Source organism: Pan troglodytes, chromosome 8 (assembly GCF_028858775.2).
Source record: "Pan troglodytes isolate AG18354 chromosome 8, NHGRI_mPanTro3-v2.0_pri, whole genome shotgun sequence".
NCBI lineage: Eukaryota > Metazoa > Chordata > Mammalia > Primates > Hominidae > Pan > Pan troglodytes.
In genome coordinates this window covers 114073851-114098134 of record NC_072406.2, presented here as the reverse complement: position 1 = coordinate 114098134, position 24284 = coordinate 114073851, and the positions used below count along the sequence as shown (strand labels likewise).

The 24284-nt window shown below is 41.9% G+C and overlaps 1 protein-coding gene across 29 annotated transcripts in view; it reads left to right on the top strand.

Annotated features, from left to right (window-relative positions):
* Positions 1-24284, top strand: part of ARMH3 (armadillo like helical domain containing 3) — a 213682-nt gene that overhangs the window by 63262 nt on the left and 126136 nt on the right. For all 29 annotated transcript variants that reach the window (XR_010146690.1, XR_010146689.1, XR_010146688.1 and 26 more), the window contains 3 exons: positions 1068-1137; positions 2495-2555; positions 18324-18412. Coding sequence is in view for 24 of the 29 variants with exons in the window: in XM_507998.8 (XP_507998.2) it covers positions 1068-1137; positions 2495-2555; positions 18324-18412 (220 nt within the window). In the remaining 5 variants the exon portion in view is untranslated. The remainder of the gene's footprint in view (positions 1-1067; positions 1138-2494; positions 2556-18323; positions 18413-24284) is intronic.

The window sequence follows — 24284 nt, the reverse complement described above, 5'->3', positions numbered from 1 at the left end:
CAGACGGGGTTTCACCACGTTGGCCAGGCTGGTCTCCAGCTCCTGACCTCAGATGATCTGCCCGCCTTGGCCTGCCAAAGTGCTGAGATTACAGGTGTGAGCCACCGCGCCTGGCCTGATACTGGATTTCAATAATATAGGTTTCAGCAAGGAAATGGTTCTAAGCCTTTTGTTTTCAAAATGTAGTATAATTTTTGATTGGCTAAGACTAGCTGCTGCTCAGATTTGTTCATCTGAGAAGTGGGCAAATAGAATATGGAGGATCAGGGAATTTCTTAAAGCTTGGAGGTATGTTAAAAAATATCACATTGAGGGCCGGGCTTGGTGGCTCATACCTGTAATCCTAACACTTTGGGAGGCCAAGGCAGGATCACAAGGTCAGGAGATTGAGACCACCCTGGCTAACAGGATGAAACCCCGTTTCTACTAAAAGTACAAAAAATTAGCCGGGTGTGGTGGCAGGCACCTGTAGTCCCAGCTACTCAAGAGGCTGAGTCAGGAGAATGGCGTGAATCCAGGAGACAGAGCTTGCAGTGAGCCCAGATCGTGCCACTTCACTCCAGCCTGGGCAACAGAGCAAGACTCCGTCTCAAAAAAAAAAAAAAAAATTACATTGAGGTTTAGATGTAAAACTTTCTTTATTTTTTTGCAACTACTACTGTTGCTGCTTCTATAGGTGGCACCATCACTTCCTCTTTTTTTTATTATTATTATTTATCGTGAAAGAAAAACACCAGTGTACCTCTTTTGTCGTTAGTAATGCCACTTATATAACTGAAAGCAAAGTAAAACCAACAGTTTTCCCATTGTAGTATTCTCTAGTGCCCTTTGAGGTTGTGAATTGTAATTTTGTAACAGGCGTGCATTGATAACTGAAGCATTCACAAGTCCTCCCTTCCCCGCCTCATCCCATGCTACCCCATTCCTCTCCCACCATGTGAAAAAGAGAAAGAAAAGGAAGTATCCCTGTAATAGTGATTTTATTTGCACAAGGAACATGATGATGGGCCATTGGATGTCAGTGCCAGTGTCTACTAATTTCCTTTCTTCATTTTTTGTGTGTGAAGCCTATGAGACACAGGAAGAAGGCAGCAGACAAGAATCTTCCCTGCCGTCCTTTAGTATGTGCAGTACTGGGTGAGTGAGTATCATCAACATTGACATTGTTTTGTGACAGCGATAGGCTTTCATGATGAAGATGAAGAGTAGAACCTGTTTGATGTGCTTCTTCCGCAAATAAATTATTAGTTGTGTTTTTTCCCTGGCCTAAGAAACCATGTTTATTGTTGTGTTTGGTAAAGCAACCCCAGTTATAGAGTGGTCAATAAAAGGGTCCTGTTGTTCAAAGAAAAAAGTCATTCCAGTGAGACAAATGGCTGTGTCTAAACTTGATACATGATTTACAAGATACATGATAAAGATTTCAGGCTGGGCGCAGTGGCTCACACCTGTAATCGCAGCACTTTGGGAGGCTGAGGTGGGCGGATCACTTGAGGTCAGGAGTTTGAGACCAGCTTGGCCAACATGGTGAAAACCTGTCTGTACTGAAAATACAAAAATTAGCTGGTCGTGTTGGCGTGCGCCTGTAATCCCAGCTACTCAGGAGGCCGAGGCAGGAGAATCGCTTGAACCCAGGAGGCAGAGGTTGCAGTGAGCCAAGATCACGGCATTGCACTCCAGCCGGGGCGAGACTGCATCTCAAAAAAAAAAAGATTTCAAATTCTTCCCATCCTTTCTTGGTTCGAATTGATGTGCTGGCTGGCCAGGAGGCTTGAAGTTCATGGTTCACATATACAAAACTTCCCCTGAGTAAATTAAACTGAGATGAGGCTGACTGAGTTGACAGGTAGGGGGCTGTATCTTGGGTAATTTTGTCTGTCCAGAATTCTGCATTTTCCTCAGGGAATTAGCTGAATTCTTAATCCCATTTCACTTGGATATTCAGCCCCAGTTTCTAAATCTACTTAATTTTAGAAACAGTAATTAAGGCTGTATAATAAGCCTCTCTTGACCCAAAGCCCCACAGCCCATTTCAGTCAATATCTGTCTAACTGAGCATGATAGTAAGATGAGATTGACTGACATAGCTTTAGAGCTGAGTCTCTGGTTACGCAAATGTGATCCATAATTTCTTCTCAGAGCTTGCCTCATTGTCTAGTCTCAGAATATGATTTCCCTTTGGCGGTCTGCATTAATGCCATGGGATGAAATATCTATACAATGAAATTTTCCATTTATCTGAATTTATTGGCAGGTCAGGGTATCCTTCTGGAGGTCAGCAAGTGAAATAATTTCTTATTACTTTACAAGTGGCAGGTGGTGAACAGTGTTACACAAAATGCGTTATATAAAATAAGTGTATATGAATAAAGATGTGGTTAGTGGATGCCGTTCAGTGTGAGTGCAAGGTGTACTCAGAAGCTTTTTTTCCAACTCAAAGACAAGAAATGAATTCCATTGTAATTGATCCAGTTTTTCTCTATTCCCCTTTCAGACCTGATGGTAGAGTTTATTGTAACACACATGATGAAGGAGTTTCCTATGGATCTCTATATGTAAGTACAAATATGTACACATTTAATGTGTACAAATCTATTTTAAAGAACTGAATGTTAGAAAATTCATGGTCTGTGTAGGCCGGGTGCCGTGGCTCACACCTGTAATACCAGCACCTTGGGAGGCCGAGGCGGGCGGATCACAAGGTCAGGAGATCGAGACCACGGTGAAACCCCGTCTCTACTAAAAATACAAAAAATTATCTGGGCACAGTGGTGGGCGCCTGTAGTCTCAGCTACTTGGGAGGCTGAGGCAGGAGTATGGCGTGAACCTGGGAGGCGGAGCTTGCAGTCAGCTGAGATTGTGCCACTGCACTCCAGCCTGAGCGACAGAGCGAGACTCTGTCTGAAAAAAAAAAAAAAAAGAAGAAAGTTCATGGTCTGTGTATACTTTAAGAAAAACACATTTGCATGTGGAGAAGTGTTAGGGAACATTTTCTGGCCTGGATCTGTACATCTTTTCAGAAGAGGTAATAAGCACAAACCACAATGTGGATTCTGCACATATCTGCATGATCACTTCTAGGCACACTGCATGAAGAGGGAGCCAACACATGAATATAGTGATCGCAGGGGTCTGTTGTAATCAAAGATATGCAATACCAGCAGACCACTTAGTTGTCTCTGAGCTTTCGCATTAGGTAGGACGAATTTAGAGAGAGAGAGCACTTCTGATCCATTCTTAGCCTACATTGTCCTGACAGCCTAGCTGGAGCCCTATTATCTGGGCAGATTATGTCTCCAGTGGCCTCGCCGGGAGAGTCCTGCCTCCTGAGGAGAACTGTTTGACCATCACAGTTTTTTGTTTTTGTTTTTGTTTTTGTTTTGAGACGGAGTCTCACTCTGTTGCCTAGGCTGGAGTGCAGTGGCATGATCTCGGCTCACTGCAACCTCTGCTTCCCAGGTTCAAGTGATTCTTCTGCCTCAGCCTCCCAAGTAGCTGGGATTACAGGTGCACACCACCATGCCCTGCTAATTTTTGTATTTTTAGTAGAGATGGGGTTTCACCATCTTGGCCAGGCTGGTCTCTAACTCCTGACTTCAGGTGATCCGCCCACTTCAGCCTCCCAGTGTGCTGGGACTACAGGCATGAGCCACCACACCTGGCCGACCATCACAATTCTTTATAATGAGCACAACTGGAGGCAACTCAGAATCATCATATTTTCTTTTTACTTTGTGACAGGGCCTCACTGTGTTGCCCAGGCTGGTCTTCAACTCCTAGGCTCAAGCAGTCCTCCCACCTCAGCCTCCCAAAGTAGCTGGGACTACAGGTGTGTGCCATTACACCTAGCCATCATCATATTTTAATAAAGTTTAAACCTTTAGAGTTTTGTTTCTCCTTTGCCACTACTCCTACATTCTTCTCTTTAACACCCAAGAACAGCTGTGCCACATTAATGTGATCTCAAATATGTATATTACCTTTAGTCCTTATAAAACATCTGAATTGAGTGTGACATCAGAATTGCTCCCTCCAATCTTTGGGCAAGAGGGTAATTTGGTGAACAGCAAATTGAGTAAACCCCATTGCAGTGCCAGGCCTGGGATCTAGGGAGGTATAAAGGATTTCAGTCTAAATAGAGTAGACCTCTAGCTTGCTTTTTTTTTTTTTTTTTTTTTTGAGACGGAGTCTTATTCTGTTGCCTAGGCTGGAGTGCAGTGGCATGATCTCAGCTCACTGCAACCTCTGCCTCCTGGATTCAAGTGATTCACCTGCCTCAGCTTCCCGAGTAGCTGGGACTACAGTCGCGCACCACCACGTTGGCTAATTTTTGTATTTTTTAGTAGAGACAGGGTTTCACCACATTGGCCAGGCTGGTCTAGAACTCCTGACCTTAGGTGATCTGCCTGCCTTGGCTTCCCAAAGTGCTGGGATTACAGGCGTGAGCCACTGTGCCCAACCTTCCGGCTTCTTAGATTGCTTATAAACTATATAGTCTTGCTTTCGTAGGTCTGAAATAATGATATAAATTTTTCTTTCAGGTAAGTAGGTTGCAGTTTGCATTTTTCCATACCTTTTGGGTGTTTAGAAGTAAGTCTGATCCTTTATTTCAATTCAAAGACCATGAACAGTTGCTTTTTATAACACTTAACAGATGAGTGTTCAGCTTATTTTAGCTGGGGTCCCTGAACTTCATTATCTTAGGGTTCAGATTTGTTTTTGCTATAGACTTTATTTCTGGCTTATTTTATATCCTAGTTTTAGGATGTGCTGTTTACTTTGTAACACGTATTACTGTAGTTTCAATTTTTTCATTTTAAAAGAAAGGAAACTGAGGCTCAGGAGATTAATTACTTTGCCCAGGGTTATTCTGTTAGTAAGCATCATTGCCTAGATTTGAACCCAAATTTTCTTACTATAAATTCTGAACTGTTACATTCCCAGGTGTGTTAGTTATCTACTGCTGTGTAACAAACTACCCTAGACGTAGTGGTTTAAAACAAACATTTATCACCTCACAGTTTCTGTGGTTCAGGAATCCAGGAGAAACTTAACTGGATAGTTTTGGCATAGGGCCTCTCAAAAGGATGCTTTTTAAGGAATAAAGGTAATATGCATACTTGAGGATCACATTAACGTGGCACAGCTTTTCTTAAAGAGTGTTAAAGAGAAGAATGTAGAAGTGGCAAAGAATTAAAAGAAACCTTAAGGCTTAAACTTTATTAAAATAAGATGATGACCAGGTTAGTTGGGGCAGCAAGTATCTGAGATTCTACTGGGGCTCAAAAATCTGCTTTCAGGCTCACCTAATGGTTGTTGGTAAGCCTCAGTTCTTCACCACGTGGGTCTCTCCGTAGGGTTGGTAGGCATGGCAGCTGTCTTTCCCCAAAGCAGTTAATCTAAGAGAGAAAGAGAAGGGGAGCGAGAGCCCAGGATGGAAGCCATAGTATCATTTATAACCTAATCTCAAGTAACATATCATTTCTAATGGTCACACAGACCAACCCTGATGCAATGTGGAAAGGGACTATATGAATGTGTGAATACCAGATTGGGGTCCATCTTGCAGGCTGGTACCACAGTTGCACAGCTAGTAAGCTGCATAACTAAGTAAAATTCATGTCTGACCCCGGAGGCTGTTCTCTTAATCATGTCTGTGATAAGTGATGGAGGAAAGATTTGTATAGAGTGACTATGCTGACTGGAGCATTAGAGAAGATATCGGAAGGTTGCATTTGACCTGAGTCATGAGGAAACACTAGGGATTTTCTGTGTGGAGGAGTCAGGGAAGGACATACCACGTAGGGGACCAGCATGTTTAGGTGCTTGGAGGCTAGAAAATGTGGTATGTTTGGAGAATAGAGCATAATTCCAGGTGGTTAGAGTGTAGAGTGCATGGAGGGAGGATAAGAGAGTAGAAAAAAAGCTTGCCCAAGATTAAGTGGATGATGAGGAACAGTTGAAGGTGGGGCTGATATGATAAGATTGTATGTTCATTACTGTAAAGTTACAGGTATATTATCTGTTCACCCAAACCCCCACATTTCTAGCCAATGAACCTGGTCTACCCAAATGTTCTAACTCCCTCCTCGCCCTTGTTCATAACTTCACCCTCAAAAGAGTTTTTATCTTGCCTTGCTTTCTTAGGCGCTTTTTCCACCTGCTCCTTAATTTACTGCCCTGGGGTTAGGGAAGATGGAGAAGATAACGAGGCATCAAGTTGACAGAGGCTGGGCAGAAGGTCCCACCCTCAGGCTGAATTCACTTTCTTCATTACTACCCCTGGGCATGTTTCCAGATCTTCCTTCCCCCGCTTCTAGCTCCCTTTCCAGTTTTTAGAATTTGAAGCATCAAGTCCTTATCAGGTGAACTTCCTGCTTCCAGCTGGGCAGCAGGCCAGGCTGCTGTTCTCACTTCTCATTATGTACCCCTTTTCGGCAGTATACAGCAGAATGAGAAATTGAAAGCAAAATGAATTCCTGCCATTTCAGATAAGTTTATAATCTTCCTAGTGAAATATGAAGAAATATGGAGTTTGGAAAGACTTAATACTCAAAGCCAGAATCTGGGTCAGAAATGAAACAATTTCACATCTGTGTGTGAATGCTGTAGGTAATGATGGGGGAAGGTGCTTATACTGAAGGAAAAAAAAAAAAAAAAGAAAGGTCTTGCCTGGAGCAGTTAAGAGGTAGCAAAACCGAACCAATTACTTTCACCTCCTAGCTGTACTCCTTGATTCTTGCTGCCACTCTCACTGCCACCACAGGATTGGGGAGTGAGGGGATATAGTCTCTGGGAGAGTAAATTTTCCTTTAAGTTACTCTTACATGGAAAACTTGGACTTTTCTTAAGTCACATATTTCCAAACCTGTAGGTAGGCATCAGAAGAAAGGTACAGACTTCAGTGGGTCCTACAGGAAGATTTCAGGAGAAAGTGGAACTCATTTTGTGTTGAAATAGGAAATTGCTACAAGCATGAAAGAAGCCCCACAAGAAGCACTAAATTTAGAGTCATTCTGCCAGTACATACATATGTGTGTGTGTGTTTGTGTGTGTGTGTATTTTGTTTCATTTATTTTTATTTTTTTTTGAGACAGAGTCTCTGTGTTGCCCAGGCTGGAGTGCAGTGGCATGATCTTGGCTCACTGCAACCTCCGCCCCCCAGGTTCAAATGATTCTCATGTCTCAGCTTCCTGAGTAGCTGGGATTACAGGTGCCCACCACCACACCCGGCTAATTTTTTGTATTTTTAGTAGAGACAGGGTTTCACCATGTTGGCCAGGATGGTCTTGAACTCCTGACCTCCGGTGACCCATCCACCTCGGCCTCCCAAAGTGCTGGGATTACAGGAGTGAGCCACCGCGCCTGGCCTATGTGTGTAATTTTTTTTTAGAGGCAGGGTCCTGCTTTGTCGTCCAGGATGTAATGCAGTGGCACGATTATGGCTCACTCTAACTTGGAACTCCTGGCTGCAAGCAATCCTCCCACCTCAGTCTCATGAGTAACTAGGACTACAGGCTTGCACCACCATGCCTGGCTATTTTTATATTTTTTGTAGAGATGGGAGTTTTGCTGTGTTGCCTAGGCTGTCTTGAACTCCTGGCCACAAGTGATCCCCCTGCCTCAGCCTCCCAAAATGTTGGGATTTACAGGCATGAACCACTATGCCTGGCCTCCAGTATATATGCACACACATATACACATGTATGTATGTATATATACGTATTATATATACATGTATACATATATGTGTATATATAAACCCATGCGATCTGTATATATATGTATATACATGTATATATACGTGTGTATATATGTATATACACGTATATATGTATATACACGTGTATATACATATGTGTATATATGTATATACACGTATATACACGTGTATATATGTATATACACGTATATACACGTATATATGTGTGTATATATGTATATACACGTATATACACGTATATACACGTATATATGTGTGTATATACACGTATATACACGTATATATGTGTGTATATACACATATATACACGTATATATGTGTGTATATACACGTATATACACGTATATATGTGTGTATATACACGTATATACACGTATATATGTGTGTATATACACGTATATACACGTATATATGTGTGTATATACACGTATATACACGTATATATGTGTGTATATACACGTATATACACGTATATATGTGTGTATATACACGTATATACACGTATATATGTGTGTATATACACGTATATACACGTATATATGTGTGTATATACACGTATATACACGTATATATGTGTGTATATATGTATATACACGTATATACACGTATATACGTGTATATATGTGTGTATATACGTGTATGTATATATACATGTATATATACACGTGTATATACATATATGTGTATATACATATACATATATGTATATACACGTGTATATATACATGTATTCATATATGTGTACACGTATATATACATGTATTCATATATGTACACGTGTGTGTATATATATGTACACGTATGTGTGTGTGTGTGTGTGTATATATATATATATTTTTTAGATGGAGTCTCTCTCTGTTGCCCAGGATAGAGTGCAGTGGTGCTATTTCAGCTCACTGCAACCTCCGCCTCCCAGGTTCAAGCAATTCTCTGCCTCAGCCTCCCAAGTAGCTGGGATTATAGGCAAGCACCACCACGCCCGGCTAATTTGTGTATTTTTGGTAGAGACGGGGTTTCACCATCTTGGCCAGGCTGGTCTTGAATTCCTGACCTCGTGATCGACCTGCCTCATCCTCCCAAAGTGCTGGGATTACAGGCGTGAGCCACTGTGCCTGGCCTCCAGTATATATATATATTTTTAAGGCCATGGCAGTGGTTAAAATTTTCATTCTGCTTGATAAATAGTATAAATTATTGAAACCACAAGGCTAATGATGTCACCTGTTGGTGACTGTGGAGACAGGAACAGAGCCTAGGAGCAGTGCTGGAGTGGATGTGGATAGATGGCCGCAGGGGTTGGGGATGTAGGTCGCATCTCATTGCTGCTATGGAGTGGCTCAGTGTTGGTGGGATGGCGTTATCAAAGGGGGCCAAATATAGGCCGTCCAGACCCAGGCCATACGAGAGGTGCTGGCATTCAGGAATGTACTGTGTGTGCATAGGTAGTCATGTATGGGCAGCATCTAGTCACATTTGCTGGCTGCAACAAAGCCGTTAGCACCAGGGACCTCATGACTCTCAAGTTCATGGGAAAATTGACAGATGAGTTTGTAGATTGCTAAGGCAAATCATGCTCAAACAAGGGCATCATTAAGTGACAACTGTATCAAACAGGATCACATCACAATTTCTAAAAATCAGCAAATTATTTGGAAACAATTAGGATGATTTATATTGCAACTTATGTCAGTTGGTAAGCAATTTTGGTACAGGCTTATGAGTGTAAAAAAACATAGTGTTTTTTCTGTTTTCTCACTCAACAACAACAATCAACACAGAAGACTTCTATGACCAAATGTGGGGAGGGTTTACTCCCTACACACCAAGCAAGCAATCAGTTCTGTAGCAGATAGCAGCTGGGTGTACTGTATTTCAATTCTGACACTATCTACCTGGAGGTAGTTTCAGATCCCATGGGTTTAGGGCTCAGTCCTTAAGACTACCCCTGGCTTTCAAAGCCAATCAGAAGCCCAAGGTTATTTTGCCTGTGTTTCTGATGGACCGGCTATAAATTGGGGTTCCTACAACCTCCTCCTTAGGTTTGATTAATTTGCTAGAGTGGCTCACAGAATTCAGGGAAACACATTTACCAGTTTATTACAAAGGATATTTTAAAGAAACATATAAACAGTCAGATGAAGAGATACATAGGGTCAGGTCTGAAAGGGTCTGGAGCCCAGGAGCTTCTGACCCCGTGGAGTTGGGGTGTGCCAACCTCCCAGCACGTAGATGAATTCTTGTTCGCCTTCCTGTAGGCCTCCATGTGTTTAGCTATCCAGAAGCTCTCCAAACCCTGTACTTTTGGTTTCTTATGGAGATTTCATTATGTAGGCATGTTTGATTAAACCATTGGCTGGCCATGGTTCATGCCTGTAATCCTAGCACTTTGGGAGGCTGAGGTAGATGGATCACTTGAGCCCAGCCTGAGCAACTTGGTGAGACCTTGTCTCTACAAAAATTAGTTAGGTGTGGTAGTGTGTGCTTGTAGTCCCAGCTACTTGGGAGGCTGAGGAGGGAGGATGGTTTGAGCTGTGGAGGTCAAGGCTGCGGTGAGCCGTGATTGCACCACTGCATTCCAGCCTAGGTGACAGAGTGAGACCTTGTCTCAAAAAATAAATAAAATAAAATAAAAACCACTGGCCATTGGTAATCAGCTTAACCTTCAGCCCCTCTTCTCTCCCTGGAAGTCAGGGCTAGGGCTGAAAGCCCAACTCGCTAATCATGCCTTGGTCTCCCTGGTGACCAACCCTCATTCTGAAGCTACCTAGGGGAGGCCAGCCGTCAGTCACCTCAACATACAAAAAGACATCACTTTGGAGATTCTAAGGATTTTAGGAGTTGTATGTCAGGAAACAGGGTTGAAGACCAAATATGTATTTTAGAACAGTGGTCCCCAACCTTTTTGGCACCAGGAACCAGGTTCATGGAAGACAATTTTTTCACAGACCTGGGGGCAGTGATGGTTTCGAGATGATCCAAGTGCATAACGTTTATTGTGTATTTTATTTGTTATTATTACATCGTAATATATAATGAAATAATTCTGTAACTCACCATAATGTAGAATCAGTGGGAGCCTTAAGCTTGTTTTCCTGCAACTAGATGGTCCTGTCTGGGAGTGATGGGAGACAGTGACAGATCATGAGGCATTAGATTATCATAAGGAGCCACAACCTAGATCCCTTGCATGCGCAGTTCACAATAGGGTTTGTGCTCCTATGAGAATCTAATGCTGCCTCTGATCTGACAGGAGGCAGAGTTCAGGTGGTAATGCAGACCATGGGCAGCAGCTGTAAATACAGTTGAAGTTTCCCTTGCTCACCTGCCACTCACCTCCTGCTGTGCAGCCTGGTTTCTAACCAGTACTGGTCCATGGCCTGGGTGTTGGGGACCCTTTTTACAATATCACAAGGTTAGTTTATTAGAGAATAAAAGGGAATGACTTAAAATTTTTCCATGTATGTATTGATTTATAGATTATTTTTCTGTACGGTTTGTAAAATACATGTTTTTTTCTTTTTTTGAGACAATCTTACTCTGGCATCTAGGCTGGAGTGCAATGGCGCAATCTCAGCTCACTGTAACCTCCGCCTCCCGGGTTCAAGCAATTCTTGTGCCTCAGCCTCCCAAGTAGTTGGGATTACAGGCCTGCACTACCACTCCTGGACAATTTTTGTGTTTTTTTTTTTTGGTAGAGATGGCATTTCACCATGTTGACTAGGTTGGTGTCAAACTCCTGACCTCAGGTGATCCACCCACCTTGGCTTCCCAAAGTGCTGGGATTACAGGTGTGAGCCACTATACCCGACCTGTAAAATATTTTTAATATCACTGCTGAAGGTACTCCAGTCTTTGTTGTTGTTGTTGTTGTTTTTTTTTTGAGATAGAGTCTTGCTCTGTCGCCCAGGCTGGAGTGCAGTGGTGCGATCTTGGCTCACTGCAAGCTCCACCTCCTGGGTTCACGCCATTCTCCTGCCTCAGCCTCCCGACCTCCCAAGTACCTGGGACTACAGGCACCCACCACCACGCCCAGCTAATTTTTTGTATTTTTAAATAGAGGCGGGGTTTCACCGTGCTAGCCAAGATGGTCTCAATCTCGTGACCTCGTGATCCACCCGCCTCTACCTCCCAAAGTGCTGGGATTACAGGCGTGAGCCACCATGCCCGGCCTGTACCCAAGTCTTTTAAGAGAGTACTGTTTAAATAGTTCTTACTAAATTCTGTCTGAGAGGCTCCTGCAAGACCACTTAGGGAGTGTAAGTACAGAGAGAGATGTGAATAATGGAGCAAGTAGAATAAGCTAATAAGGTAGCAATGGAGGCTTATTATTCGGAGTACTATGAAAATATCTGGAGAAGAGTAATTTTAGGACTTTAGCTTATAAATTTAGTTCAATTCACTTGTATCCTTGGTACGTTGTTAGGCATTTTGTTTATTTATTTATTTTTAAGATGGGCTATCACTATGTTGGCCAGGTTGGTCTTGAACTCTTGGCCTCAAGCAGTCCTACTGCCTCAGCCTCCCAAAGTGCTAGGATTACAGGCATGAGCCACCAAGCCCGGCCAGTTGTTAGGCATTTTAATTCCTCTACCTGGTGTCTCTGGCTCTCATTCTGCAGAGAGAGGTTAGTAGTGTTTTTTCTGCTTTCTTCTTTTCTCCTCTGGTAAGAAGCCCAAGAAATTAGCTACCCCTGTTTTTTTTCTTTTTCTTTTTTTCATTATTTCTTCTTAAAAAAACAAAAAAACGATTACATGTGCAGAATGTGCAGGTTTGTTACATAGGTATATGCGTGCCATGGCCTATTGACCCATCCTCCGAGTTCCCTCCCCTCACCCCCCAACCCCCCAACAGGCCCTAGTTGTGTGTTGTTCCCCTCTCTGTGTGCATGTGTTCTCAATGTTCAGCTCCCACTTATGAGTGAGAGCATGCAGTGTTTGGTTGTCTGTTCTTGTGTTAGTTTGCTGAGGATGATGGCTTCCAGCTTTATCCATGTTGCTGCAAAGGACATGATCTCATTCCTTCTTCTGGCTGCATAGTATTTCATGGTGTATATGTACCACATTTTCTTGATCCAGTCTATCATTGATGGGCATTTGGGTTGGTTCCATGTCTTAGCTATTGTGAATAGTGCTGCAGTGAACATACATGTGCATGTGTCTTTATAGTAGTAGCTACCCCTATTTTAGCTTGATTCCGTCAGCTGTCAGATTGATACCCCACAGATTAATGTGGTGTCTGCTAAAGTCAGTAGGGTCTTGGGATATTCTTTGTCTCGGGTTATAGCCATAGAACTTGAAAGAGTCTCAGGCTGGGCACGGTGGCTCCCGCCTGTAATCCTAGCACTTTGGGAGGCTGAGGTGGGCGGATCGCCTGACGTTGGGAGTTTGAGACCAGCCTGACCAACATGGTAAAACCCCATCTCTACTAAAAATACAAAAATCAGCCAGGCATGGTGGCAGGCATCTGTAATCCGAGCTACTTAGGAGGCTGAGGCATGAGAATCACTTGAACCCAGGAGGCAGAGGTTGCAGTGAGCCGAGATCATGCCACTGCACTCCAGCCTCTGTGACAGAGTGAGACTCTATCTCAAAAACAAAAACAAAACAAAACCCCCGAAAGACAAAAGGAGGAGCCGATTTCATTTACCTGAAACTAGCAGTTTACCTAGGTTCAGTTTTCTAGGAACTTTATAGCTTAGTATAATAAGACTTAAGCAGTAGCATTCAGTTGGTATACAGTCAAGATTTGTTGAATGAATGAATGAAAAGGGTAGGTCTGACAGTTTCTTCTAAACCTTTTGGTTTGTGTGATGAGCATGGAGTTCCAGAGGGGTACAGTCCAAGCCTTGGGCCTGTGGTTGACCAAACCCTCCCTTAACTAAAAAAGTCCTAATTTAAGTACTTTTAAGGCAGCCAGGATATGACAAAGTGAGACTTAGAATCTGGATTTAGTTAAGACATTGCATTTTAGGCCATTTAGAAACCTCTATACACTAGGGATTCTAAGGGCTGAGATCATAGTTAATTGAATGTTGAATTTGTGAATTTAAATTGAAAATAGGAAATATAAAAGCTAATCCTCTCAAATGAAGAGTATCAATTTATCCACCTAACATAGGCTATTAAAGTGGACATTTAATGGCTTAATCAAGAATCCAAGCACACCTAGTTATAGAATATATGAAATGAACATTGCCGTGAAAGCTGTAAATTGCATATCTTGACAAATATTTGGAAAACGTAGGCCACAGAGTTTTTTTTAAGCAGCTTTAAATTATACAATTTAGTGTTTTTAAAATATATTCACAGAATTGTGCAACTATTACCACAAACTGATTTTAGACCATTTTCAATCGACCCTTGCATAAAGAAATCCTGTACCCAGTAGTAGTTACTCTTCTGTATTTCTTCCTCTGTCCTCTCCCTCAGGCCTAGATAACCCATGTCTACAAAAATTAAAAAATCTTCTTTTTGTCTCTATGTATTTGCCTATTCTGGACATTTTATATAAATGAAATAATAGAATATGTGGATTTTTACTACTGACTTATTTAATTTAGCATACTATTTTCCATATTCATCCATGTTGTAGCCATTCCTTTTTATGGTTAATATTTCATTATCTAGAATACAACATCGTTGTATTTATTCATTCACTAATTGATAGACATTTGGGTTGTTTAGACTTTTTGGGTATTAGGAATGCCACCATTACTGTTTGTATACCAGTTTTTGTGTGGACATATATTTTGTTTTATTTTTATTTTTTCTAGAGACAGGGTCTTACTCTGTTATCTGGGCTGGGGTGCAGTGGTGCAATCATAGCTTCAAACTCCGGAGCTCAGGCGATCCTCCTGTTTCAGCCTTCTGAGTAGCTGGGACTATAGGTGCATGCCACTGCACCCAGCTATTTTTAAATTTTTATTTATTTTTATTTTATTTTAATTTAATTTAATTTTATTTTTTGAGATGGTGTCTCGCTTTGTTGCCCAGGCTGGAGTGCAGTGGCGCCATCTTGGCTCACTGCAACTTCCACCTCCCGGGTTCAAGCAATTCTCTGCCTCAGCCTCCTGAGTAGCTGGGATTACAGGCGCCTGCCACCACGCCCAGCTAATTTTTTTGTATTTTTAGTAGAGACAATGTTTCACCATGTTGGCCAGGCTGGTCTTGAACTCCTGACCTCATGATCCACACACCTTGGCCTCCCAAAGTGCTGGGATTACAAGGCATGAGCTACTGCGCCTGGCCTAATTTTTTTAGTTTTTAATTTTTGTAGACATGGGATTCTGCTTTGTTCCCCAGGCTGGTCTGAAATTTCTGGCTTCAAGTGATCCTCCTGCCTTGGCCTCCCAAAGTGTTGGGATTACAGATGTGAGCCACTGCACCTAGCCTGTTTGTGTTTTTCTTTTGTATACACCTAGTAGTGGAATTGCTGGGTTATGTGGTAGCTCTGTATCTAACATTTTGAGAAACTCCAAACTTTTCCAAAGTGGTTGTACTATTTTTATTTTTATCAATATTCTTCGAGGGTTCTAATTTCTCTACTATTAACTTCCCTCTGTGATGTGAGAGCCAGAGACACTAGCTAGAGGAATTGATGTGTATTTATAATTCACCATATGAATTTTGGGGGACAGATGTCAATCTGGAACATGTGTGTAATGATTTACTTGCTCTTCTCCTGGCATCAAATGTTCTTTCCATAGTTGTTTCCAGTTTTCTTTTATTATGAATGCTGTTTCTTTGTAAGCATGAAATCTATGTTCATTTGATATGCAAAAGTAGAATCATGTTTTAATATGCCTTTTAAAAATGAAGTTGAACATTATAGAAAAATGTTGACTTTCCCTGTTCCCCTTTTTTGGGAGATGGAGGAATTTGTTGACTGTTTCCTTGGCCTATCTTTGTTGTTAGAGGTTGTCTTAGTCTGTTTGCTGTTGCTATAACTGAATACCTGAGACTGAAAAATTTATAGAGAAAAGAAATTTATTTAGGTTCACAGTTCTGAAGACTAGGAAGTCCAAGTTCTAGGGGCTACATCTGGGTGAGGATCTTCTTGCTGATGGGGACACTCTGTAGAGTCCCGAGGTGGTGCAAGGTATTGTATGGTGAGGGGGCTCAGGAGAGAAAGCCAGACTGGCTTATATAACAGACTTACTCTCATGATAACTAACCCACTCTCATGATAACCCATTAATCCATTAACCCATGAGTGGATTAATCTATTCCTGAGGGCAGAGCCCTCATGACCCAGTCACCTCTTAAAGGCCCTGCCTTTTAATAATATTACATTTGCAATTACGTTTCAACATGAGTTAGAGAGAGGGCAAACATTTAGACTATAGCAAAGGACACTGTTTTTATCATCTATGTATATAAACTTCTATATATTAAACATAGTAACTCTATTATATCATTTGTTGCAAATGTAATTTCCCATGTAGTTTGCCATTTAATTTTAATCATTGAAATTTTTTTTATTAAACAAAATATTTGTATTTTTAGGAAGTAAGTTTCATCAGTATTTACCTTTATAATTTCATCTGGCTTTTTAACCTTTCAAAATCCTATCTCAGTCAGAGATGAAAAAAATGTTTTTGGTAGGTTTATAATTTTTAAAAATATCATTTATCTTAACCTCAAGCTACTAACTGCTTATTTGGAAATACTCTCAGAAACATATACGTCATTGAGATGTGAATAACCCTGAATATTCCAATGATCTAGCAGAATGCTGTCCAGTAGAAACTTTTGTGATAATAGAAAAGTTCTATATTTTTTTGTGTTCACTATAGTAGCCATTAGCCACATGTAGCTATTGAGCACTTGAAAGGTGGTTAGCACAACTGACAAACTGCATTTTTAATTTAACTTTTAATGTAAATAGAATTTAAATTTTACAGTTTGCAGCAAAAAAAAGAAAAGAAAGGAAAAGAAAGAAAAAGAAACAGAACTTCTGGCTGAGCACGGTGGCTCGTGCCTGTAATCCCAGAACTTGGGGAGGTCGAGGCAGGTGGATCACTTGAGGCCAGGAGTTCTAGACCAACCTGGCCAACATGGTGAAACCCATCTGTACTAAAAGTACAAAAAAAAATTAGCCGGCTATGGTGGTGCATGCCTACAGGGTGGCTGGGAGTATAGGCATGTGCCACCATGCCCAGCTAATTTTTTAATAGATTTTATTTATAAGTAAGACTGGTATCTTAAATTATATATTTAATTAAAAATTTAATTTAAATAAAAACCACATTCAGATAGATATAGAGAGTTAAGGTCTTTAATTTTGTGTTTTTGCATTCCATGTCACTATACCACTTTGAGTAGAATAGTTTAATTGTGACCCACTGGTTTATCCTTTTCCCCTGGAAAGGTACTCAAGGGAAAGACGTCAGTGGCGCCTAATTGATTATTGACTTATAAATAGTTATAGCACCCTTTTCCCATTGATAAGGGGAATGGGTAGCACAAGCAGTATGTGATTGTGTGATTGCGTGTGTGTGTGTGTGAGAGAGAGAGAGAGAGAGATTGATTAATCTACTAGAAGAAGGCAGAAGTTCTTTTTTTTTTTTGAGACAGTCTTGCCCTGTTGCCCAGGCTGGAGTACAGTGGCCCGATCTTGGTTCACTGCAACCTTTGCTTCCTAGGTTCAAGCGATTCTCCTGCCTCAACCTCCTGAGTAGCTGGGACTACAGGCATATGCCACCGCACCTGGCTTTTTTTTTTTTTTTTTTTTGAGACAGAGTCTCACTCTGTCACCCAGGCTGGAGCGCAATGGCGTGATCTCGGCTCACCGCAAGCTCCACCTCCCGGGTTCATGCCATTCTCCTGCCTCAGCCACCCCCCTGCCCTCCCCGAATAGCTGGGACTACAGGCGCCCGCCACCACACCCCGCTAATTTTTTGTATATTTTTAGTAGAGGCAGGGTTTCACCTTGTTAGCCAGGATGGTCTTGATCTCCTGACCTCGTGATCTGCCTGCCTCGGCCTCCCAGAGTGCTGGGATTACAGGCGTGAGCCACCGTGCCCGGCCTATTTTTTTTTTTGAGATGTAATCTCACTCTGTTGCCCAGGCTGGAGTGCAGTGGCGCGATCTCGACTCACTGCAACATCTGCCTCCTGGGTTCAAGCGATTCTTCTGCCTCAACCGAGTAGCTGGGACTACAGGTACACGTCACCACACCCAGCTAATTTTTGTATTTTTAGTAGAGATGGGGTTTCACCATATTGGCCAAGCTTGTCTCAAACTCCTGACCTTGTGATCTGCCTGCCTCGGCCTCCCAAAGTGCTGGGATTACAGGCGTGCACCACCACGCCAGGCTTTTTTTTGTACTTTTAGTAGAGATGGGGTTTTGCCATGTTGGCCAGGCTGGTCTTGAACTCCTAGCCTCAAATGATCTACCTGCCTTGGCCTCCTAAAGTGCTAGGATTACAGGTGTGAGCCACCATGCCCGGCCAGAAGTTTTGTATATTTTTTTGCATGTATACATATTCATATCCAGTGTCTTTAGTGGCCTTAGCAAAGCTGGCTCACTAAGAAGGGATCTGTGGTGAGTTGCACTATATTCTCAGGCTTACCCTCATTTTTTGCTTTCCCTGTTACAGACGCTGCATCCAGGTAGTACACAAACTGCTCTGCTACCAGAAGAAGTGTCGGGTACGCCTGCATTACACCTGGCGGGAGCTCTGGTCAGGTAACTTTCTCTCTTGAATTCATCTTCCTTTTTCTATACCTTTTATGAGCCCCTAGGCCTGGGCTCAAGGTGGATTTTTTGTTTTTTAACCTTTTGGTTTGTTTAGGTTGCCTTTATTTTCAGTTACTCTTTTTGTATTTTTTTTTTTTTTTTTTTTTTTACGTTTTAGCTTTTTTCGAATCCAGACCTGGGTGTGTCACATGTCTATTCTTTACTTTGTCCCTTGTTCCTTCCCCTTCCTATATTTTTTGTCAACTGGTAAAAACAATTGAGTATTTCTTGTGTTCCAATAAATCTTCCTTTGAGTAAGAATGAGGTAGAAGGAGTCGGTACAAACTTGGGTTCTCACTCGGTTTCATTTGATAGCCGCATATGGACTGTAGGGAGGCTTCTGTGTGTTTCCTCAGGAATGTCATAGGGAGAGATGGAGGGATGGGGACGGGGTGGGGAGATGCGGGAATCCTGTTCTTTGTGTTACATCTGGCATTATTACTGTTTACAGACAGTGTCACTTGTACCACTCCCCCTGTGCCAGAGACAAAACAGCAAATTACAGTGTTTACTTTTGTCTTTCTAACCATTTGGTAGCCCAGTAAAGTCACTGCCACCCCTGCAGGGGGGAAGTGCCTCTTCTCTAAGGGTACAATTAATGCTGGCTTGCCACCCCTTTCTTTTGTGTGACTAAGTTGGAGGTTTCAGGAAAGCAGAGGAGACATGTTCCCTGAGGCAGTTGCTTGCTACTAGGTCCTGTGGCTTTTGAGACCTGATGGTACAATAAAATCTTCTCCAGATGATTACAGTGATGAAGGGTTGCCCACCCATGGGAGAGCTGCTCTGTATTTTCAGCAGAATAGGGTGTGTTAGTGTCAGAGCCTTTATAAGAAACAGGCCAGTAACCCAGCCCCCTTCCATGGAATTCATCTCATTTGTTGTGACACATGATTTCCTCCCAACCCAATTTGGCTTTCTAAATTTAGTCCTCCATAATGGGAAGTAGAGATCTTTAGTTAATGGATTAGCAAGTTTTTGCAGTTACTGCCTGTGGTGGTAAAGGGGGAGTAGGAGAATAACATTAAGTGGCAATAGTGGCATTTTGATATTTTAGGAGAGGAGAGTATGATTGTGTGAGAGGTTGAGATTGAAAGAATGTCAGGAGAGTTAAAGAGAGATCAAAAGGGATGGAAATGACCAACAGTAGAATTTCTTAGGTAGAAACACCTCCTTTTAATATAAAGGACTATTATTGTTGCCTATGGATAGTTGTATGATTGTTAGGCTCTAAAAGCATAGGATTAAAGAGAAAACACAATAATGATGCAGATCTTCAGATGTTGGTATCGTTGTTGGATTTATAATAAGTACACATGGTTTATGTCTATAACTTGAATGAAATTACACATTGTAGTACTAAACAAGGTGGTAGTAGTAGTTGTTTCCGCCTGCATCTTCTGATTCCCTTCTGGTTTTACTTTCTCTTTCATTCTATTTTCTTTCCTTTTTGTCCTAGCTATTCTATCTCTGGCCTCTGTGATCTCTGTGGCTTTTCTCTCATTCTCGTGATCTGTTGTCCTCTTCCTCATTATCCTGTTCCATTGTCTTGTCCACATTGCCTTCTACTCTTCGTTCTGGTCTGTCTCCTGAGACTCAGGGCTTCCTGTTATTCTCCTCCTATCCCCATTTTGTATCCTCTGCTCTCTTGATGAATCGACACTTTTATTGGTATGAAGTGTTCTTTGTGTTATTATAGTCATGCATTTTACTTTTTACATGTGTCATAAACTCTAGAATACATTGCCCTCATTTTTGCTTAAACAAGCGATTATCTTTTTTCTTTTTTTTTTTTTTTTTGAGACGGAGTCTCGCTCTGTCGCCCAGCCTGGAGCAGTGGCGTGATCTCGGTTCACTGCAAGCTCCGCCTCCCGGGTTCACACCATTCTCCTGCCTCACCCTCCCGAGTAGCTGGGACTACAGGCACCCACCAGCACGCCTGGCTAATTTTTTTTGGATTTTTAGTAGAGACGGGGTTTCACCGTGTTAGGCAGGATGGTCTCGAACTCCTGACCTTGTGATCCGCCCACCTCGGCCTCCCAAAGTGCTGGGATTACAGACGTGAGTCACCATGCCTGGCTGCGATTATCTTTGAAAGAGATTTAAAAATGTCTTTTATATTTATCTTTTCTGACTCAGCATTTTGCTCTTCTCACTAGGAAATGGTGAAGAAGAAGGCCATTCTTTATTCTGTGTTGGTCAGTTGACGTTATGTCTTTCAGAACTTTCAGCTCTATTTATAATTATGTCCTATTCTCAGGACTGATTGCATGACAGTCTAAGGCCCTTGATGAGCTGAGGGGAAGTATATATGAGTGTCCTTAGGCATGGACCATTGCTTGTCGCGAAGGCATCTAGACATTTGTACTGGACTTCTCTGCTAAGTTGACGTTAGCTCCTTTTCCTGTATAGGCTGGGTGAGCCCTCCTGGAACCCTGGCTCCGTGTATTCATATGTGGAACATACAGTGAGATGCAGAGCAGCAGGTGTTAAGGAAAGCTGCAAAACACAACGTTGCATCCTATGCAGTCACGTGTATAATATTGCATTCTGTGAATACAAGTGTGTCTATGGCAGATCCACCTACCTCTTAGCAGGCACTACCCCTTGTATGTTGGATTGCTCATGTTTTCACTCTTTCTTTGCCTTCTAGACTTATGGATTTGAGGGAGCTGTGTGAAACTCATCATGGCAAATATGCTTATGTGTATATATCCTTTGCCATACATGTGCTGCAAACTGTAATGAAATGTTATTTATAAGACTGGTAAGGCATGTGTTATTAGACTGGACACACAAAAGCCCTTGATTATCTAGGAAGCAGTCCTGTAGGGTCCAGACGTAGTTTGGAATGTGGGTGTTTAGTATCACTGTACTTCATTGCTGATTTTTATTTCTATGCTGTTTGATTGTATTAGCTCTTTGTTATTATTGGGGAGGTAGCCAGAGGTCTCCAGATTCCCATAATGAATTTACAGGTGTGATCTTATGGACAAGGAGGAGTCAGCTGTATTAGTTGGGGGTTCAATCTTGCCTGATAAGCTTTTCCTAGTTGGTTTTACAGATACGAGCCCTGATCTACTCCCTGCTGCCACTGTCTGTTTCTATGATGCATGTCACCATGATATCTGAGTATGTATGAAAATATATTTAGGCTAATTTTAACTAGAATATGGAAAGGAAAAAGTTCTATTGCTCTGCATTGCTCTGTTTTCAGCAATCACTGTTTTTCACCACATATAGAAAGTTTGAAAGCTCTTCTCTGATGTCTAGGCAACCCAGATCTCCCAGTCCGAGTAAAAGATTAGATCTTAAAACTCTCCACTGATAGAGGTAGAAAACTGGGTTTTGGGATAAGATCATACTGAAATAGTTCTTTACTTTTGAGAATAGAATGAAAGCTACAGTCATCTTTGTATTCAGAAAAAATGTCCATTTGCACATACATATTTTGCATATAGTTTCACAGAGCTTCTGGATCCTCTGAAGCCCCTTGTGTCAAAAACCTCTGTCTTAATTTTAAGTTCCACAGCCTCCCAATTAATCCTGTTCTCACAGAAATCTTAGTATCTAGGTAAATTTTTTTATTTTATTTTATTTTATTTTTTTGAGAAAGAGTCTCACTCTGTTGCCTAAGCTGGAGAGCAGTGGTGTGATTGCGGGTTCAAACAATCCTCCCACCTCAGCTCCTGCCCCAAGTAGCTGGGACTTAAAGGCACACACCATTATGCCTGGCTAACTTTTGTAAAGATGGAGTTTTACCATGTTGGCCAAGCTGGCCTCAAATTTCTGACCTTAGGTGATCTGCCCTCCTCTGTCTCCCAAAGTGCTGGGATTACAGGTGTGAGCCACTGCGCCCGGCCAGTATTTTTTCTTTATTTACTAGTCACACTGCGCTCCTACTGGGAACTTTAGGTTAGCAATCTCCTTTGCACTTCTTGAGGCTATAGACCATTTTGTTCACTATGTCTTATTTTTGGAGTGTTTTCTATAGCATATTGGGCCCCTATTTTAGTGTATCACATTGTTTTGCTATGTTTGCTTTTTTTTTTTTTTTTTGGAGACAGGGTCTCACTCTGTTGCCCAGGCTGGAGTGCAGTGCCACAGTCTCAGCTCACTGCAACCTCTGTCTCCTGGGCTCAAGTGATCCTCCCAACTCAGCCTCCTGAGCAGCTGGGACCATAGATGCAAGCCACCATGCCCCAGCTAATTTCATATGTTTTTACAATGATTTGTTTAAATATCTATATTTCCTCTCAAAAAAGTTCCTGGAGGGCAGGGCCTGTTTTTTAATCATTGTTACATCTCCAGCAGACTGCTTGGCTATTTATTTATTTTTTGAGACAGGGTCTTGCCCAGGCTGGAGTGCAGCGGCATAATCATGGCTCATTGCAGTCGCGACCTCCTGGGCCCAATGGATGCTCCCACCTCAGCCGCCCAAGTAGCTGGGACTACAGATGCGTACCACCATGCCTGGCTTATTTTTGTATTTTTTTGTTTTAGAGATGGGGTTTCATCATGTTGCCAAGGCTGGTCTTGAAGTCCTGGACTCAAGTGATCTGCCTGCTTTGGCCTCCCAAATTGTTGGGATTATAGGCATGTGCCACAGCACCCGGCCTACTTAGCTGTTTAATAGGAACTCAGATAACATTTGGATGAACAAATAAATGGATGAATGGATATGTAAGATTTTCATTAATGATGGATCAACATTCTCCAAAAGCAGCACAATGTTGTGTTTGAGCCGAATAATAATAATAATAGAACCCAGTAGGATGTCGTTAATGTTTCTGTTGAGCTGACATTATCACCTTTGATAGGGCCAGCCATCCACCTTAGTTTATTTGATTTGTTGATGTGAGAGAGAGTAGTTAGTAATTTCTTTTGTTTTTCTCATTCTTCCTTACCCACAGATGCATGGATTGCTTTTAACCAAGTAAAAATGGAAACTTTGATGGTTTCTAAGCCATTAAGCAAAGATTGAGCAGGATGTGCAGAGAGAAGTGTGTAGTTGTTGGAGAGAGAAATACTTGAACAGAGCTTCATGGAGTCAGCTTATTTTACTTCCACTGCAGGAAGAAGGGGCATTGGAGAGGCAGGCTGCATTTAAATAGTATGACTTTCCATCGTCTGAAAACATGGGTTGATTTAAAGGCAGATTTATACTGACATTTTATATTCAACATTTATCTATGGATCACAGTTGTTACCCTCTCACTCTGCCACATCCCGGTGATAAGTCGTTATTTTTATCCCCATTTGTTGGGGAAGGGAGTAGAGATATAGAAGGGTTAAGTGACTTGCTAAGGATCATGGAACCAGACACTAAACAGAGTCATGATTAGAACTTAGAGTTCCTGACTCCTATGCTCAGACACAGATCACTAAGCAACATTTGCTTGCCTGCAGGAAGAAAGGCCCCCTAAGCCCCCAGAACAATCTGTTCAGCTTCACTGTGCTAAGTAACATCCAAAGCATTCACAGCTTTGTGAAAAAGAAATTGTACATGGCCTGACCTTTTAGATATCTACTGGGAAAAATGGAAAACCCAGGGAGTATCACAGCGTTCTGGATCCAGCTGGCTCTCCTATTACTGGCAGAGGCCTATGACTTCTTGGTTAGGTACATCTCAAGACTGGCAATTGAGAGCCTTTCGTTGGAAGCTTGTTTTACTTTTAAGTGTTGCCATACAGGACTGAAATTTTTCAAGAGAAAGGCTGACTCAAGCCATAGATTTATCTGGCAGTTCTTGTGTAGATGTAGCTTTGATAGTTCAGCAGCCCCTCTTGATTTTGAGAAACTATCCTTTGAACTTTTCATTGTG